Source organism: Meriones unguiculatus, chromosome 17, assembly GCF_030254825.1.
Source record: "Meriones unguiculatus strain TT.TT164.6M chromosome 17, Bangor_MerUng_6.1, whole genome shotgun sequence".
Taxonomy (NCBI): Eukaryota; Metazoa; Chordata; class Mammalia; order Rodentia; family Muridae; genus Meriones; species Meriones unguiculatus.
Genome location: NC_083364.1, coordinates 18490635 through 18509047, shown reverse-complemented (window position 1 = coordinate 18509047; position 18413 = coordinate 18490635). Strand labels below are relative to the sequence as shown.

At 40.3% G+C, this 18413-nt stretch overlaps 1 protein-coding gene across 2 annotated transcripts; it reads left to right on the top strand.

Annotated features, from left to right (window-relative positions):
- Window positions 1-852: 852 nt before the first annotated feature.
- LOC110562040 (zinc finger protein 709-like) lies at window positions 853-18319 on the top strand. 2 transcript variants are annotated; one of them, XM_021658691.2, is made up of 4 exons: window positions 853-987; window positions 9290-9416; window positions 9604-9664; window positions 10212-18319. In XM_021658691.2, the coding sequence occupies exons 1-4, from the start codon at window positions 985-987 to the stop codon at window positions 12241-12243; spliced, it is 2223 nt and encodes a 740-aa protein (XP_021514366.2). In that variant the 5' UTR covers window positions 853-984; the 3' UTR covers window positions 12244-18319. The 2 variants fall into 2 exon arrangements, with proteins under 2 accessions (XP_021514366.2, XP_060227212.1); XM_060371229.1 differs by lacking the exons at window positions 853-987; window positions 9290-9416; window positions 9604-9664 and having other exon boundaries at window positions 10254-10390; window positions 10599-18319.
- The last annotated feature ends 94 nt before the right edge of the window (window positions 18320-18413 follow it).

Here is an 18413-nt window from a genome sequence, read left to right as displayed (position 1 = left end):
ACTTTTGAAATGACTTGTTTACTTTAGGTGTCAAGACCATAAACGATTCTGGCCTGGCCGTCTGGGTGGGTGCCAGGAGATGGTATCTCTTTAAGTGGTTTAGGCAATCTGGGCCAGTTTCCTAGCAACTGTATCTCTAGTGGGCAGGAAAAGAATGAGGTAGAGCTAGTCCCTCTTGGCAGGTGACTGGACATGTCTCCATCTGTCTGGCTTTCATTCAGGCTTGTGCTTTAAAGTTTAAACCAATACCCCCCCTCCAAAAAAAAAAAAAACCCTAATTTTTAATTCTTTAGTCTTTCAAGGGGATGGTGCATTTTGAAAGGGGAGGAAAGGTGTGCCCCTGGCAAATTACAAAGGGGGCTTAATTATGCATCTGGTGTAAACAAGGTTTGTTAGGGGCAGAGGGAGAAGTGAGTTCTTGGTTAAAGGATAGAGGCAGAAAACTAGACATGTGGACAGGCAGACAAACAGGGAGCAGAGCCGTGAAGGCAGAGAGAGGGAGAGAACGGGGACAGGCACAGGAGACAGAAAAAGCTGGGGTTGCAGACAAGGCCTTTTGCCTGGTCAACCACACTTGGAGAAGCGGGGGACCCAGAGGAGGCGGCAGGTGATGGCGACAGATGCTGACCTAAGTCGTTCTTAGGTCCCTGAGAGAAGGCTAGTGGAATTGCCTGCACGCTAACAGACATACGTTTTTCTGGAATGCCAATCTCGGGAGGTTTGGGACGCAAGTGGGAGCCAGGGCTGAGAACCACTGTGATGTGACACTTCACAGCTGTGTTCCAGAGATGTTCCTATCACTCAGAGCTCACTAACCAATCAGGGCCTCCAGACGGACCCTCCAGTCAGAATGGGGAGGTACTTCCGGTCCTCTATACTGGTGGCTCGGCTGCGGTTCTGAGGACGTCTCTTCTGGTCCCGTGAGCCCCACTGTGAGCCGCTGCTGGGAGCCGAGGAGAGCGGGGCGAGCTCGGAGTCGGCGCCATGGTGAGCGGGGCCGCCGTCCCCACGCGGGGAGGAGCCGCGGGAGCCCGTGTGGGTTCGCCCCGGGGGCGGGACGGGAAGCGCCCCGTGAGGTCACTGCACCTCCCCGAGGGGGAAGCTGAACTTCTGAGTGACTTGGTTCCCCTGGCTGCGCGTCCTCAGGGCTTAGGGAGCCTTGAGTGAAAACTTCCTGTTGCTGACGTCACCGGGCAGCGAGCCTCAGCTGCTTTTACTGTCTGCAGGGAAGCAGGTGTGCTGACTCGCAGAGCTCTTTCTCCAGTGTCGTCTGTAAGCTGTGCACTTGACATTCAGGTGTCGGCTCTGTCCGCAGTTAATTCTGTGCAGGTGGAAAGTCTGTGTTGTTAACACATTTGCATGTAGATGCCACGGTGGTCCAGTCCCGTGTGTTAGTAAATTCAGACTTCCTAGGTTTCCTGGCCTCGTTCAACATTTACTCCCTTTTAATTGTGCTTTCTCTCTCTCTCTCTCTCTCTCTCTCTCTCTCTCTCTCTCTCTCTCTCTCTCTCTCTCTCTCTCTCGTTCTGTTGCTCTCTTTATTCTTTCCCAGGCAGTATAGTACAGACAGGTTTTTCAGGTTCTCTGAGTGAACCAGGTGCAGAGGGAAACAAGGAATAATACCATGCACTCAGAGAAAAGATACTTAAACCGGAGTTTAGAGGTCTCCAGTTGTTTAATTTCCTTCTGAAACAGGGTAGGGAAGGTTATATTAAGGAAGCCTGTAACGCAGCCAGAGGAGTTGGCTGACCCCTATGTGGAAGAAATGTTTTCACCTTTTGTCTGTCCCTTTTTTTCTCTTTTTATGTTTTCTCTCCATTGCAATTTTCTTCAAAGTTTTGAACTCAGAGATGTCACTGTTTAGTTTTTATCCAGTCTTGTGTGTTGATCATTTTTTCCTTCATGACCTTTCTCATCATTTTTCTGTTGTTGGTAGCATACATGTTGATACTTCTTATTGGACATTGTTGAATCTATTTCTTAAATTCGGTGTTGTGGTAATATAATATTGACATAACAGCCAAGATGGCAACAAACCACATGGTTGCTTTCTACTCAAGGTTAGCTCAGCTGCTAAGGAGAGCCCATCCTCCATCAGGCACATGTCCCAGTTGGATCCACACTTCTCCAAGGTTGAATGTGCAGTGTTACAGCCTTTTCTTTATAGAGACACTTTTGAGAGGTTATTGTGAATACAGGAAGAGATGGTACCCATGGCATGGCCCAGGCAGGTAGACTCCCCACAGCTAAAGAACAGAGGAAAGATTTCTATGGCCTCAGGCACAGACAGTTGAGTCCATCCAAATGTCTTACCTCACAGATTATAACTGTGGAAGCAAGCATGGTCATCCAGGTGTTTCACCATGTCCTCAGTCTCGAGATGTTGCTTGGCCCTGCGTATCCCAGTTGACTATGCTCTGGGCACATTTCTGACACTCCATGTTGCCTAGAACTTGAAACTTTCAGATTTCTACCTATTGAAATAGTTGAATCAAATTTGAAACCTTAGTAGCCTTGTGTGGCGCTTCTACCCAGTTAGAAATGCTGCATCTTGATGGCATCATCTGCAACAGTCACACTTAAGCACACCAAGAGACTGCCTTCATTGCTTCCACCAGACCTGAGCCTGGATTTTCCAGGTTCCCTAAGAGAACTAGTTAGGGAGGGAAACAAGGGATAACAGAGAAAAGATACATACTTAAACCTGTGTTTAGAGTCCTCAATTCTTTAATCTCTTCTTAGAAGTGTTAGGGAAGGTTATATTAAGGAACCTTATGACCCAGTCAGAGAAGTTGGCTTCCCAGTATTTAGAGGAAATATTTTTCTTTTGTCTGTCTCTGTCTCTCTTTTCTCTCCTCCCACTGTCTCTGTTTCCGTTACTAAAGAGCTCTTTTCTACCTAGGCTATATTCCTGTTGTGGTTTGTATTACCTCAATAGCCACATATTCCTATGTTTGAATGCTTGGTCCCCAATTAGTAGAACTAACTGTAAAAATGAAGAAATATGCCCTTGTGGGAGTAGGTTTGTCTTATTTGTTTAGGTGTTCACTCTAGGTGGGAATTGGGGTTTCAGAAAACCAGTGCAAGGCAAGTGCTTCTTTCTTCCTCCCTGTGTATCAGGGTGTAACACTCAGCCCCATGCCTGCCCAGCATGATGCTTCCTTTCAAGATGATAATGGAATAACCCTCTGTCATTCCAATCAGTCCCAAAAGTATTCCATTGTAAGAGTTGCCTTGTTCATAGTGCTTCTTCACAGCAATGGACAGTCGCTGAGACAGGGTGTTCATATAATATTTTGAAATATTACCTCTCTATTCTGTGCATGTCCTTTGAAATCAAATGAGGCTAAATGAAAAAACAATGGACTGATCTCTAGATAAAGCATTCAGTGTGTGTCATGGTTATTACTCGTGACTCCTACAGGACCATAGAGAAAAGGAGCAACAACAGGGACAGGAATTAATGAAACCTGTGTGGTTTCCAAATAAAAAGAGTCATAGGTAAATTCATATGGCTGTCATGTACTGAATCAGAAACAGAAATCATTAGGGCTGTTAGGGCCATTAAAGAGAAAACACCTGCTATTCTTTGGACATACAGAAAATGTGTTGTGAGGTTGCTGTACCACCCAACAATGTGATTAACTGTGGAAGGAAAAGACAAGGTGATTTTAGTCTCAGAAAGCAACTCCTTACAGAACCTGCTGCTACTTTGTTCCAGTGGGACTGGGTCCACAGAAAGCTAGAACTCCTTATGGTGTTATCATCCATGTGCCACGTTCCCTTGAAACAAGAGAGATGCAAATTTCAAGGTTCATGGACTCTTCCACTGTGTGTTCAGTTATGGTTAATAATAGAATGTTGGGAAGGCCCCACTGAGGAGTTGACACCAGAACAGAGCTCCCAAGGTCCTGTGTGTTAGGGTGTGACCTGATTCCAGGAGCTGTGAGGAGTGCAAGGCAACCTGGGAATTCATATCATCATGAGCAGAAAGCTGGGTTGGGGACTGGCAGAATAAGGCAGGGGGAGGGGATCATCCACAGTTTGGGAAGAGCCTGGGCAGTTCCCATGGGGTTCCTCGAGGGACAACAAGAACCAGTTGGGAGGCTAGATGTCCAGTATGATTCAGTTTGTTCTCCTGAGGTCTCTGCAACGCCCATGCAGAAGTGGGACCTCTGAATGACTTATATTCCCTGTCTGCACCTGCTTACACCATGGGGAGCTGAGCTCTTGTGTGTGAAAGAATCAGACTAACTTTGTAACCCATATGTCTTCTAAAGCCCATATTCTTGAGTTTTAGGCCCAGATTAAGCTAAAGCCTCTTAGTACTTCTCCAGAGAACAGAGGAATATGACCCTGGCCATCTCTGAGTACAGAGATAAGAAAGCGAGCAAGCAACAACTTTCGCCCATCAAAAAGAATGACCAGCCTTGTCTGGGAGATAGAGTTTCTTAGCAACCAATGCAGATGGCCTCAAATCTTCTTCTGAGTAGCCCTTGACCTCCAGCCAAAAGCCTGCAGCCCTGATCTTTGAGGATGAGCTAGTCACCCCCCACCCCTACCTTTAATTGCAGCTGCATCCACACTTGGCAGGACTGGCCAAGCTTGAGCACCTAAGACTAACCAATTGTCTTACTTTATAGTTTCCTCATCCAATCCTGAATTGCCAAGACTGCAACCCCTAAAAATTGTCCTTTAAAAACCCAAGGCCTTTGTCTCCCAGTGCCACTCTTTGCTGACCAGCAGGGGTGACCCCATTGCACGATGGTTAAAATAAACCTCTTGCAATTTTGCATCTATGAGATCCGTCTCCTGAGTTCTCTTCATCCCTTCTGAAAATTAGGCTCATGCTGGGCCTAACGTGGAAAAGTTTTTGTTGTTGATGTCACTATGCAGTGACCTCACCTCAGCTGCATTTACTGTCACCAGGGAAGGCAGATTTGCTGACCCACTGAGCCCTAGTTTCTCTAGTGTCTTCGAGAAGTTCTAACCCTGGCACTTAACATTCAGGTGTAGGATCATCTGTAGTTAATTCTGTGCAGGTGGAAAGTCTGTTGTTAACACGTTTGAGTGTAGATGCCATGTGTATTAGCAAGGCCAGACTTCCTGGGTTTCCTGGTCTTAATAAGCCACATTTACTTTATTTGACTTGTGTTTTTCTTTTCTAAGTCTGCTCTCATGTTCTACTAATCTCTTTATTTTTTCCCAGATAATATTGTCTTTATAGCAGTTGTCTTCAAAGATTTGAAGTCAAAGAATGTCACTGTCTTTAGTATGTATCCAGTCTTGTGTGTTGATCATTTTTTATTCATGATTATCTTTTCCCATCAGTTTCCTGTTCTTGGTAGTGTACATGATGATACTTTTTGTTGGACATTTTTGAGTCTATAGCTCAAATTCTGTATTGTTGTAATGTAATATTGACATAATAGCCAAGATGGCTGCAAACCACATGGTTGTTTTCTACTCAAGGTTAGCTCAGCTCCCTGCTAACCCCCCACAGCTAAGGTACAGAGGAAAGATTTCCATGGTGGCAAGCAGAGACAATTGAGCCTGTCCATGTCTCACCACACAGACTGTATTGGGGAAGCCAAGAGGTGTCACCCACTTGTGTCACCTTCTCCTCAGTTTCCAAAAGATGTTGCTTGGTCCCATTTTATCACAGTTGAACATGGTCTCAGCTGTGACCAGACAGATTTCTGAGTCTCCATGTGGGCTAGAATTTAAGACTTTCAGATTTCAACTTGTTAAAATAGTTGAATCAAACTTAAAATTTTAGTAGCCTTGTGTGGCACTTCTACCCAGAAATGTAACTTTCTGTTGGCATCATCTCCAACAGTCACACTTAAGCACACCAAGAGACTGCCTTCATTGCTTCTACCAAACCTAATCCAAGATTTCTGAGATTCTCTGAGAAGACTGAGTAGGGAGGGAAACAGGAGAATACCATGCACTCACAGAAAAAATACATAATTAAACCTGAATTTAGAGGCCTCAGGATGTTCAATCTCTTCTTACACAAGGTAGGGAAGTTTGTATTAAGGAAACTTGTAACACAGCGAGAGGAGCTGGCTCCCCTGTATTTAGAGGAAATATTTTCTTCCTTTTCTCTGTTTCTCTGTATCTCTTGTTATCTCTCTTTCCTTCTCTCTCTCTCTGTTTCCATTAGTATCTTTCACTCTTTTCTTTATGAGCTCTTTTCTCCTTAGGTTATATTCATGTTATGATTTATATTAGTTCAGCAGCCTCGTGTGCCTATTTTTGTTTTTGTTTTGTTTAATTTCAGCTTGGTTTTTGGTTTTAGGAGACGTGATTTCTCTGTGTAGCGTTGGCTTTTCTGGGCTCACTTTGTAGATGAGGTGGCCTCAAACTAGCAGAGATCTGCCTGCCTCTGCCTCCGTAAGTGCTGGGATTACAGTTGTATGCCACCACATCAAGCTATGTGCTTATTTTTGAACGTTTGGGCCCCGATTAGTAGTCCTATCTGTGAAATTAAGAGGTATGCCATTGTGGGAGTAGATTTATCTTACTTGTTTGGGTGTGTGTACTTAACCTTTGAGGTTTCCAAAGACCAGTGCAAGGCAAGTGTTTCTTTCTGCTTCCCTTCTTCTGTATCAGGACTTAACATCAGCCCCATGGCTACCCACCAAGATGCTTCCTTTCAGATGATAATGAAGTAACCTTCTGTCACTATAATCAGTCTCCAAAGTATTCCATTATGAGTGTCTTTGTCATAGTGTTTTTCAAAGCAATAGAACAGTCGCTGAGACAGGTTGTTTGTGTAATATTTTAGCATATTTCTATTCTTTGTCTTTGTCGTTTGTGAAATCGACTAAGTCTCAAAGGAAGAGTAATGGACTGATGTCTGGACAAAACATTCAATCTGTGGCATGGTTGCTACTCATGACTCCTGCAGATCTGTAGAGAAAAAGAGCAACACCAGGGGCAGAAATGAATCCTATGTGGTTTGAGAAGAAAAAGGGCTGGAGGTAAATTCAGATGGCAGACATGTGCTGAATCAGAAGCAGGAATTATCAGGGAGGTGAGGGCCATTAAAAAGAAGGTACCTGCTCTTCTTTGAACATACAGAAAATGTAATGTTCCTGGACCCCCCTACAAAGTGTTTAACTATGGAAGGAAAAGATGAGGTGATTCCTCGTCCTAAAAAGCAACTCCATACAGAACCTGCTGCTACTTTGTTTCACTGAGCAGGGTACACCCCAAGCTAGAACTTTTTATGGTGGTATCATCTATGTGCTACATTTCCTAGAAAGAAGAAAGATACAAATTTTAAAGCTCATGGATTCTTCCTCTGTGTATTCAGCACCGTTTCAGTCATAGGTTTGGCAGAGTCCGATCCAGTGAGGAAACTGGGAGAGTTTTGACATGAATCCATGGTAATAAAGCCTGGGTTGCATTTTGAGACTAAAAAATGTTAAAATACCCAAGCTTTGAGGTACCTGCCATGAATACTGCATATAGGGAGTGGAAGTAGGCAAAGAACAAGGAGTATGGGAAGTTGCAGAGATAAAGAGCCATGTAAGCCCTTTGAAATTGAATCCTCAGTTGGATGACACAGGACTTGATATTTACCCAGCAGGGTGTCAGGATACCTTAGTCCAATCTTTCCTTCTTTGCAAAAGAAATATGTATTGTGAGTTGGGAAGGTATGATTTGTGTTTTGATTTTACAAGACGTCAAGTTAAGAGATTTCTTGAAGGTTAAGAGAAACTTTGGACATTTCAACAGTGCTCAGACTGTGACATACTGTGGAGATTTGGAAGTTAGGAGAATTTTCCTGTTTCAGTATGGGTTGAGTGTGAGCCCATCATCACCTGTGTGAAATATGGTGTGTTGAATGAAAACACTCCCAGATTTGATGATGGAATTGACCATTTGTAACTGGTTGGTAGCTTTCATTGACGTGCTCATGGTACCTTTAAGGGCAAAATTCCTTTTGGAGAAAGTTAGTCTCTGGGGATAGGCTTTGAGTGTTTATACCCTTATCACACTTGTCTTCTTTTTGTGATTGAAGCTGAGCAGCCTACTTCCTTCTCATGCACCCATAACTGTACCAACATTACAGTCTCTGACCCTAAATAATGTAAGGTAAAATACAAGCAATGCTCTTCCCTGCGCAATTTTTTTAGCCTGATATTTTTTTGTTTGTATTTCTATCTTATGGAATTAAGTTTGTCTACATTTCGAGCATTTGTTATTGTACTGAGCTTTACCCATATCTTGACTTTAGAACTTTCTTAGAGGACATAATTTTTTTATACCAGGATAGCATGCATGCATGACATTAACACTGATCTCTGATTGGTTTGTAGGTGTGTAACATTCTTCCTACCCTTCTGTGTTTTTTTTTTAATTTTTAAAATATGTGCATCTGTCTTTTGCCTATATTTATGGATATATATCTTGTGAAAGCCTGCTGTTCATTGAAGTCAGAAGAGAACATTGAATTCTCTTGGCTGGAGTTCTGAATGGTTGGGAGCCTCAAAGTGAAGGCTGGGCTTTGATCAGGTTCTCTGCAAAAGCAAAAAGTGATCTTCATTCTACTATCATCCTTATATAGGCTATTGTTTTTCTTAGTGGTATTGTTTTTTTTCTTATGACCATCATTTCCATTAATAATTTTTGTAGAACTTTGTCATCTATCAGTAACTTATTAAAAGTACATTTCTTCATAGGAATATCATATTATCTTTACAGTTTATACAGGGTCACACCAGTTTTCCAATAGATAAGTACATTTCTATAGGTAATATTTAACTCTTTGGAGAAGTTGATCTGGAAATTATAGGGAGTCACCTGTTTCTGCCTTCTGAAGTCTAGGATTAAAGTTGAGCATCACCACAGCCATTTTTCTGTCCATTTTTGAAGTTAGTAATTTTGATACAATTTACTGATGTATTCTCAATAATACTGCTCAGTTTGCATGTCTTTTTGTATGTGTTAGTAGACATTTCTCCAGCAATCCCATATCCTATTTATTGTGCACAGAAATGAGACGCATGATTCTCTTGTTTTCTTCAAAAATGAGTTAGTGATTGCATTTACAATTCTGTGACATGGAATTACTATGTTGAGCATACGGAATTATGTAAATATATATTCAGTAAACTGTCCATTTACAATGCAGCCAATCTGATCACTTCTATCACTTCTATTACCTACATATGTAAAATTTATATATTTACCTGTACATACTATATATATATATATATATATATACATATATATGTATATGTATACATACATGCATGTATATGGTATGCTTTAGGATGCAGTGACCTTTGAGGACGTACATGTGAACTTCTCTCAGGAAGAGTGGGCATTGCTAGATCCCTCTCAGAAGAGTCTCTACAAAGATGTGATGCTGGAAACCTACTGGAACCTTAATTTTACAGGTAATAATGTGAATTTTCCTTTACTTTTTACTTAAGGGGACAATCCTTTCTTAGTGATTAGTGCTCATTGATTTTAATTGTGAAAGAGGAAGAAGAATACGGTGAGCATTTTTTAAGATTCACTGAAGATAATTTACATATTTTATAATTTCCAGTAACATACATTTTTTCTGGTACTATATTTTAGGACACAAAGGGGAAGACCACAATATAGAAGAACATTGTCAAAGTTCTAGAAGACACGGAAGGTAATTTTCATATGCAAGCCAATACACATGCCTCTATGAAGAAATTTTAATATAACTTTAAGTTTTAATAAAAAGAAATAGTGGAAATATGCACAGCTTTGTGAGGATTATTAAATGCTCCAAACACCATATATCTCTATGTCAGATAGCTGATGAGTGTTTGCAATGTATTCTTTGAAAACAAGGCCTTAACAGGTATCACAGTTTTAATCATAGCCACATAAGAACAATTACAAAACTCTCTATCCACTTCACTTTATAACTTGCAAGTATCAGAAAAGGTAAACACATTGATTAGTGGTTTACTGTATGTCCAAGACCTGTTATAAGCAAATTGTCCATAATAATACTCCTGTTACTCATGTGCTTGTATGGCTTATAGTAATTTAATGTAATTATAATAATTTCATAATTTAATTATGAAAGTCAGGAAGGTTTTTGTGGTGAAGAATGTTAAATCTCTACACTACATGTCTGTGAGAAACAAAAAGTTAAAGTGTGTGAATGCAATCTGAACATCTTTTATTTGCTGTTCTTTCTGCAATAGGTATAGTGGCTGTCCCTCTAGATACCAGCCATGTGATCTGAAGGAACATGGAGAGCAGCAGTGTGCCACTCTCTTTCCCAGAACAATTAGAAGATATGAATGGGATACAAGTTTACAAGTAATTGGTTTTCCAGATTCAGTGGGAATACATCAAAATACTAACATTGGAGAAAAGCCCTGTGAGTACAAGGAATGTGAAAAATCTTCTGTCTGCCCTGCCTCATTTTGCACATGTATTGTGACTCCCACTATAGAAAAATGTTGTAAATGCAATCAGGGTGCAAAAGCTCTGAGTTCTTCCAGTTCTCTTCAAAGAAGTGAAAAACCTCATATAGGAAAAGGAAGTGATAAATATGATCCAAGTAGTAAAAGCTTTAACCTTCACAGGTATCTTGAAGAACACAAAGCAACCTATAATGAAGAGGGTCTCTATGAATGTAATCAATGTGATAAAGCCTCTTTAGAATTCCACCAAAGAACTCCTTTGGAAATGAAATCCTATGACTGTAAACAAGATAAAGCCTTTATTTGTCACAGCCATCATCAAGTAGGTAGAACTAATACTAGAGAGAAAAAGTATAAAAATCCTCAATGTGGGAAATCCTTTTCATGTCCCACTTATCCTCACATACATGAAAGAACTCATACTGGAGAGAAACCCTATGAATGTAATCAGTGTGGTAAACTTTTTTCATGTAACACTTCTCTTAAAAGGCATGAAAGAACGCATACTGGAGAGAAATTGTATGACTGTATTCAATGTGGTAAAGCCTTTACATGTCGCAGTTCTCTTCAAGTACATGAAAGAATTCACACTGGAGAGAAACCCTATAAATGTACACAATGTGATAAAACCTTTGCATATTACAATAGTCTTCAAATGCATGAAAGAACTCATACTGGAGAGAAACCCTATGAATGTACTCAATGTGGAAAAACCTTTGCACGTAACTGTACTCTTCATATACATAAAAGAATTCATACTGCAGAGAAACCCTATGAGTGTTCTCAGTGTGGTAAAACCTTTGCATATCGCAGTACTCTAAAACTCCATGAAAGAATTCATACTGGAGAGAAACCATATAAATGTAATCAGTGTGATAAAGCCTTTGCAAGTAATAGTAGTCTTTACAAGCATGAAAAAAGTCATTCTGGAGAAAAACCCTATGAATGTGATCAATGTGGTAAAGTGTTTGCATATTGCAATAGTCTTCAAATGCATGAAAGAACCCATTCTGGAGAGAAACCCTATGAATGTAGTCAGTGTGGAAAAGTGTATTCAAGTAACAGTCATCTTAAGATGCATGAAAGAAGTCATAGTAGAAAGAAACCTTATGCATGTAATCAATGTGATAAAGCTTTTCAATGTCGCAGTGCTCTTCAAGTGCATGAAAGAATTCATACTGGAGAGAAACCCTATGAATGTAATCAGTGTGGTAAAACCTTTGCATATAGCAATAGTCTTCAAATTCATGAAAGAACGCATACTGGAGAGAAACCCTATGAATGTGATCAGTGTGGTAAAACCTTTGCATATTTCAGTAATCTTCAACTCCATGGAAGAACTCATACTGGAGAAAAACCTTATGAATGTAATCAATGTGGTAAAGCCTTTGCATATAACCATACTCTTCAAATACATGAAAGAATTCATACTGGAGAGAAGCCGTATAAATGTAATGAGTGTGGTAAAGCCTTTGCAAGTAACAGTAGTCTTTACAACCATGAAAGAAATCATACTGAAGAAAAACCCTATGAATGTAATCAATGTGGTAAAATCTTTGCAGGTAATAGTCATCTTAAGATGCATGAAAGAATTCATACTGGACAGAAACCCTATACGTGTAATCACTGTGGAAAAGCTTATGTATATCACAGTAGTCTTCAACTGCATGAAAGAGCTCACACTGGAGAGAAATTCTATAAATGTAATCAATGTGGGAAGGCCTTTGCACATCTAAGTACTCTTCAAAACCATGAAAAAATTCATACAGACACAAAAAAACTACAATATTCTGTGCCCCTTTCCTGAGAAGACATTACCAAATTAAACACTGACATTGGAATCAATGTGTAGCAATGTGTTGTCTTTTCTGTAAAGTTTGGGTGTTAACAGGAACAGATGCCGTAATTTTAATCTTACCACTATAATCCCAATCTAGAACTGATCACACTAGTTTTGCCTATTATCAATCCAGCCTTTCCTTCTTGCACATGCCCAAATGTACCAGGAAATATGGCATGGACCCCCATTTCTGTTGTTAATATGAATCTGGATGTGGCATTGAGGTCAGGTCTGGAACTCTATGAGCGTGCTCTCAGGTTTTTGATCCATTGGAGTGATGGACACTAAGAAGGGCTGTAGGACTCTCATTCACCTTTTTAGATTAATCTGAGTTGTTCCTGGATGCACCCCAAATTTTGGCTGGGCCTGGGATCTACCTTCATCCAGTTTCCTTGAGGCAAAGACCATTCTTCATCACCACTCAGGAATATACTTGGGTTTGCCCTATACTTTCCTTGTTTACAGTGAGAGTGTAAACCTGAAATCTTAGTCTTCATGACCTGAGGAACACTCTGTCTTCCTTTTGCACACTTGTCTTTTAAAATGTCCAGCATGACCACATTTAAAAGATCCTTTGCCATTATTTTTACTAAGTTTTCTTTTTTTGGATGGCTGCCAATAATTGAGGTACTATTCTGCCTTGTAGGGCTGTGGCCAGAGAGAAGGCCTATATCAACCCAGAAGCATCCTTCTTTTCTAGAGGGGTGTATGGCAGTCTGGCATGCAGCCAGCACTAGCATTCTCATATGCCAACTGTTTAACAATTATCCTTTCCACCTCCCCATCAACTACCAGGCAACTGCAGAGGAGAGGAAACAATGATAGGGCTCATCAGGTCATTGTCTAGTTGTAGAAATTTTCTCTTTTTTCCAGAATCCAGAATTCATCCACGGCTATAAGGCTAAAGCACTGATTTGTCCCTAATCCACAGGAGGATCTGTAATCTGTAACTGAACATCACTATACATGCCTTCTAACATTTCAAAAAGTATGGGAACATTATTTTCATGGTTTCTAATAGCTTGTTCCATGCATCTTTCTGAATAATCAGTCTTCCACAGTAAGTATTCACCCCAGTAAAGCAAGCCTTTTCTGAGATCCAGCAGTCGAAGGGAAGAAACACTTCCCCAGGAATAGAATCAAGGAGAGAAAAGGAGCAGTTGTTTATATTGAGCACAAGCCTACTTAAGATCCTCAAGAGTCCTAAATGAAATGGGTATAGTTTCTAACTTACTGCCTTTGGTTTTTAGGATTGAGCATTACACTCACTGGCATCCACTCCCATCTCCTGGACAGAGCCTCTTGCATTGGAGATGTTTACCTCGAATTAGAATAACTTAATTTTCTTATCAGGAGATGAGAAACCTCTTAATAGCCTCAATAATAGATAAAGTGAAGCAGTGGAAAAAGTTCCCATTCTATTGGAAGCTAAACTTGATGTATAGGTTTTAGGAGCAGAGGAAATTAGAGCTGGAGTTGGGGGGAGCAAAATCAGCACAAAGAGGAGAAAAATCTTCAACCTCATCAGAGAGAGACATTAGATAGTATGTCTTAGTATATCTTCAGCTTCTAATTTCTCTTTTAGTATAGTGCTCTGCTTTTTCCTGATCACTGTTGTTTTCAGATTTGTCATTTTTATCTATTACTCTTCATTTCTTTCCAAAGCTGAAAAGCATCCCTAGTAACTATTTCCTGGTTCCCTTGCATCTAATTCTCCCTGGATTGCTCTTCCTAACCAGGACCAACTTCTCAGACCTAGAGATTACCTCTTCTGGGAACTAAGAGTGAACTTCACTAATGAGTTTCAGGACTTGTATCGTCTGAGGATATCCCACTTTAATTCTTCCACTAACAACTCTCTGCTTTTCCTCTTGATTGCAAGCCATTTCCTCACTGGAAGTTTTGGTTTCTTTGTAAACTCAGTTATGTAAACATGTTTTTGTTTTAATCCCAAGTGTGGGGTTTTAGTTGGGCTAAAGTTTGTCCACACCTGTTAATTGTCTAATGCAAGGCATGGCATTTGCCAGCTGCTAACAGCCTTCCACATGCAGCACATAAGAGGGACACAGTCTAGGACTCTGAGGATATAAATTGAAAGCTGAGAAAACAAAGGTGTGGCATGTGGTGTTGGTGTGTGGCATGTAGCACTTTGGAGCAGACAGACAGAAATACTTCAGGGTGCAGCATCTTGAAGGAGATTGCTAGCTCTGAGGTTGAGGGAGATTGGACCCCTTGACCCTAAACAGCCAGAAGAAGCAAAAGAGTCTGGGCCCTCTCTCCCCACTAACCTTCACTATCATTCATAGAGTTGGGAGGTTGGAAGGGAATAACATCTGAAATAAAGTAGTTTTAAAAACAAGCTCTACAGCTACTTCTACATGACTACTGCCTGTGTTAAGACTAACTGAGTCATCAAGCTGTGTGTACTGTCCAACTATTATTGGTTTCTTAGACTTTCTGTTCTTGTCAAGCTATTCTTAGATTAGCTAAGCCTGCAAGTCATTCTAATGAATCCTCATCCTATACATATAGAGATTCATTCTACAAATTTTGTTAATCTACAGAACTGAGATTAATACAGATTATGGTACTAGAAGTAATTTTAGAACAATAGAAGCATAAAGATGAACCTTTTAAGTATCTCAAATAGGATATTTAATTCTCCCACATCTACAATTATCAAAGCTTCTCCAGTTACTAAAGTATCTCCTGGGAATTCAGACAGCAAAAAGGTGGAATCAGGAACTGACTCGGAGACTGTGGAGAAGTGCTGCACTGGCTTGCTCACCATTGCTTTCTCAGCCTGCTTTCTTAGAAAAACCAGGACCATCAGCCCAGTATGGCACCACCCACGGTGGGCTGTGCCCTCACCCATTAATCTCTTATTAGGAAAACCCCTACATGTTTGTAAAAGCTAGAGCTTTTCTACATATTTTTAATTTTTTTCTTTTATTGAAAATAGATTGTTTTTTCATATACTATATCATGATTACAGTTTTTTCCGCCCTCTCTCTCTTCCAGTTGCTCTCATCTCTCCCGATGGGATCACTCCTTTTCTGTGTCTTGTTAGAAAAGAATAGCTTTTTAAGTAGTAACAAGGAAACATTACAGTACAAAATAACAAAACCATCACATCAAGGTTGGACAAGGCAACCCAACAAAAGAAAAAGTGCCCCAGAATCAAGCATAAGAATCAGAGACCTCTCTAGGCATGATGGTGCCTGCTTTTAATTGCAGCATGCACCTGGGATTAAAGCCCCTTTCATTTCAGCCCCTGCTCAGGGAAACGAAAAAGAAACAAGGGTCTCAATTCATGTGTGGTGGCCCTGGTTGATCAGCTACTCTGCTTTAGTGGTGAAAATAATAAAAGATTTTGCAGTTTCCCAAGCCCTCTGGTGTATTTCATCCCTTTCCTCATGGCACACAGTGAACACAGTATAACAGGTTTGAAACCAGGGCTTCGGGTCTATCTTGTCTCTGTATCTTGGTTACCCAAGCAGTTTCAGGTTTGGGTTCCGTCTCATGTAGTGGACCTTAAGTAAAATCAGACATTGGTTCACTACTCCCATAAGTTATGTGCCATTTCCCTAACATATCTTGCAAGCAGGAAATATTGTAGGTTGAAGATTTTGTGGCTGGATTGCTGTTTAAGATTCTTTTTCGGTAGCCTGCAGAGTATCATCCTTAACCAAAGACACTAGCACTTAGCACTTCAAGCTTACCTTAAATACTAAGTTAATTTCTTTATTTTAAATGATTTGTATGGGTGTTGTGCTTGGCAGTAGGCCCCACTGTAACTTTGCTGAGAGCAACCCATTGTCAGAACAAAAGCATAGGTTTTTGGAATTTTCCATGGCACCCTGTTGGCCAACAACTGGATTGAAAGCAATGCAGTTTCAATACTGGAAGCCTCATTTGGTGTCAAGAGGTGGCCAGTTGGGACTCCATATCCCCATTATATGGAGAACTCATTAAGATTACCTTCATATATATTTAGGAAATTTTGCTGCAGTAGGTTCTCATATCATCCCCCAGATGCCTCTTAGTTCTAGCCATCTCTCCAGAATTCTCTCCCTCAATAGTACTTCTTCCCCTCCTCTGCCTCTCCAGTGCTGGTATTAAGGTGTGTGCCACCACATTGGGTTTTGAGGTATTTTTGTAATTGTGGTTTTCTCCTCTTAGACAACTTTTGCTTGTGTCATTTGACATTAAACTATAGAACATGTATTAGATTGCAGGTGTAGAATATTCTCCCTACCTTGTTTTTAATTTTGAAAAAAAATATGCATGTATCTTTTGCCCATCCACATCTGTGGATGTATACTGCATGTGTGCCTGGAGCTCACTGAAGTCAGAAAAGAAAATTGAATTCTCTTGACCTGAAGTCCTGAATGTTTTTGAGTGTCAAACAAGTTCTGGGGATTGATCCATGTCCTCTGCAAAATCAACAAGTTTTCTTATCTGTTGAGCTATCCTTATGTGCTCCATCATTTTTGTTTTTGATTTTTAAGATCAGCGTTTACTAATGTTACTGAGAACTCTTTGATCTGTTAGTAACTTATTAAAAATTCATTAATTTATAGCAATATCATATTAGCCTTAAAATTTAAGTGGGGGTCACTCCAGTTTTTTGTGAGACAAGTACAGAATTTAAGTGAATGTTTAACTCTTTGGAGGAATTTCAAGTGAAGCCTATCTTTTCCTTTCTATCTTTCTGTTTGTTTGTGTGAGACAAGGTCTCTACGCAGACAGGTTGGCCAAGAAATGATAGAGATTCACCTGTTACTGCCTCTTGGGGTCTGAGATTAAAAGTGCACCATCATGACCATCTTGTTCATTCTTTTTTGAAGTTAGTAATTTTGATATATTTTTGTGATATAAGCTCAACAGTGTTGCTCTGTTTACATGTCTCCCTGTACATGTTAGTAGGCCTTTCTGTGGCAGTGCCATATCCTACTTAAGGGATCCAGAAATGAGAAGTGTCATCTTCCTTTTTTGTTTTCTTGTAAAATGACTGGGTGAGTGCATTAGAAATTCTTTGATATGAAATAAATGTTAAACATACAGAATTATGTAACTATATTCTCAATGTAGTATACATTTGCTATGCAATCAATCTCACTGTTTTGGTGGGGTTTTTTTTTTTGAAACAGGGTTTCTCTGTATACATTTTACTTTCCTGAAACTCGTTCTGTAGATCAGGTTGGCCTTGAACTTACAGAGATCTGCCTGCCTCTGCCTCTCAAGAGCTGGGAGTAAAGACAGGTGGCAGAGACACCCAGCAAGTCTCACCATTTTTATTGCATACATGTATGGGATAGTTTAGGATGGAGTGACCAATGAGAATGTGTACATGAACTTCACCATCTTAAGATGACAGCATGGTATAAAGCAACAATTGTAAAACTTCTTAGTTCTCCTGAACTCTCTGCTTTTCACTGTATCTCACTTTTAGATGAAGAAGACAGCAACAGGTCTCATATATCTTTGGCTAGAATGGATTCTTATTAAGTATTAACAATGTTTATATATTTCTAAGGTTATAAGGTACACTCAAATTAATAAAAAGCTAATTTTAAAGTGTGTATCAAACCTCTGTCTTTACTTGTGGGTGCTGCTTCTGGCATGGCTATTTTGGCTTGACTCTAGCTCAGCTGTTTTAGAGGTCATTTCCATTTTCTTTATTAACCAAGCTTATAGTTTCTATTTTTCTGCCAGCTAGGACTTTTCCGTAAATTAGATGACAGGCTGTTGCTGTGTGAAACTTTAGGAGTCTGGTACATGGGATTCTACTTCCTGGCCTTGGCAGATACAAGTTTTATCTAAAGTTCCGAGACTATCCTTGGCATTTCATGAGAGAGGGGTGTTCTGTTCCTGAGAACTAGATACCAAGTTCCATGCAAGCCTGGGAGCTGGATAGCCTTAAGTAAATCCTCGGATACGTTGCCTTATGATGCAAATACTGATACTGTGAGGAGATTCTTTTGTGATTCTTTTTTATATAAGTGTATGCTTTGCCTTCATTAAATGAGATTTGATCAGATTCCTGTCTTGTCTCCATTCTTCACATCTCCTGTCCCACACTATTCTGACCCTCTCAGGGTCTCGTTCAACTGACCTGCGGGACGGGTCATTTA

Coding starts and splice junctions, on each gene's coding strand:
- LOC110562040 (XM_021658691.2), top strand. Junction 9,417..9,603: donor CTGGAACCTTAATTTTACAG/GTAATAATGTGA, acceptor ACTATATTTTAG/GACACAAAGGGGAAGACCAC. Junction 9,665..10,211: donor AGTTCTAGAAGACACGGAAG/GTAATTTTCATA, acceptor TTTCTGCAATAG/GTATAGTGGCTGTCCCTCTA.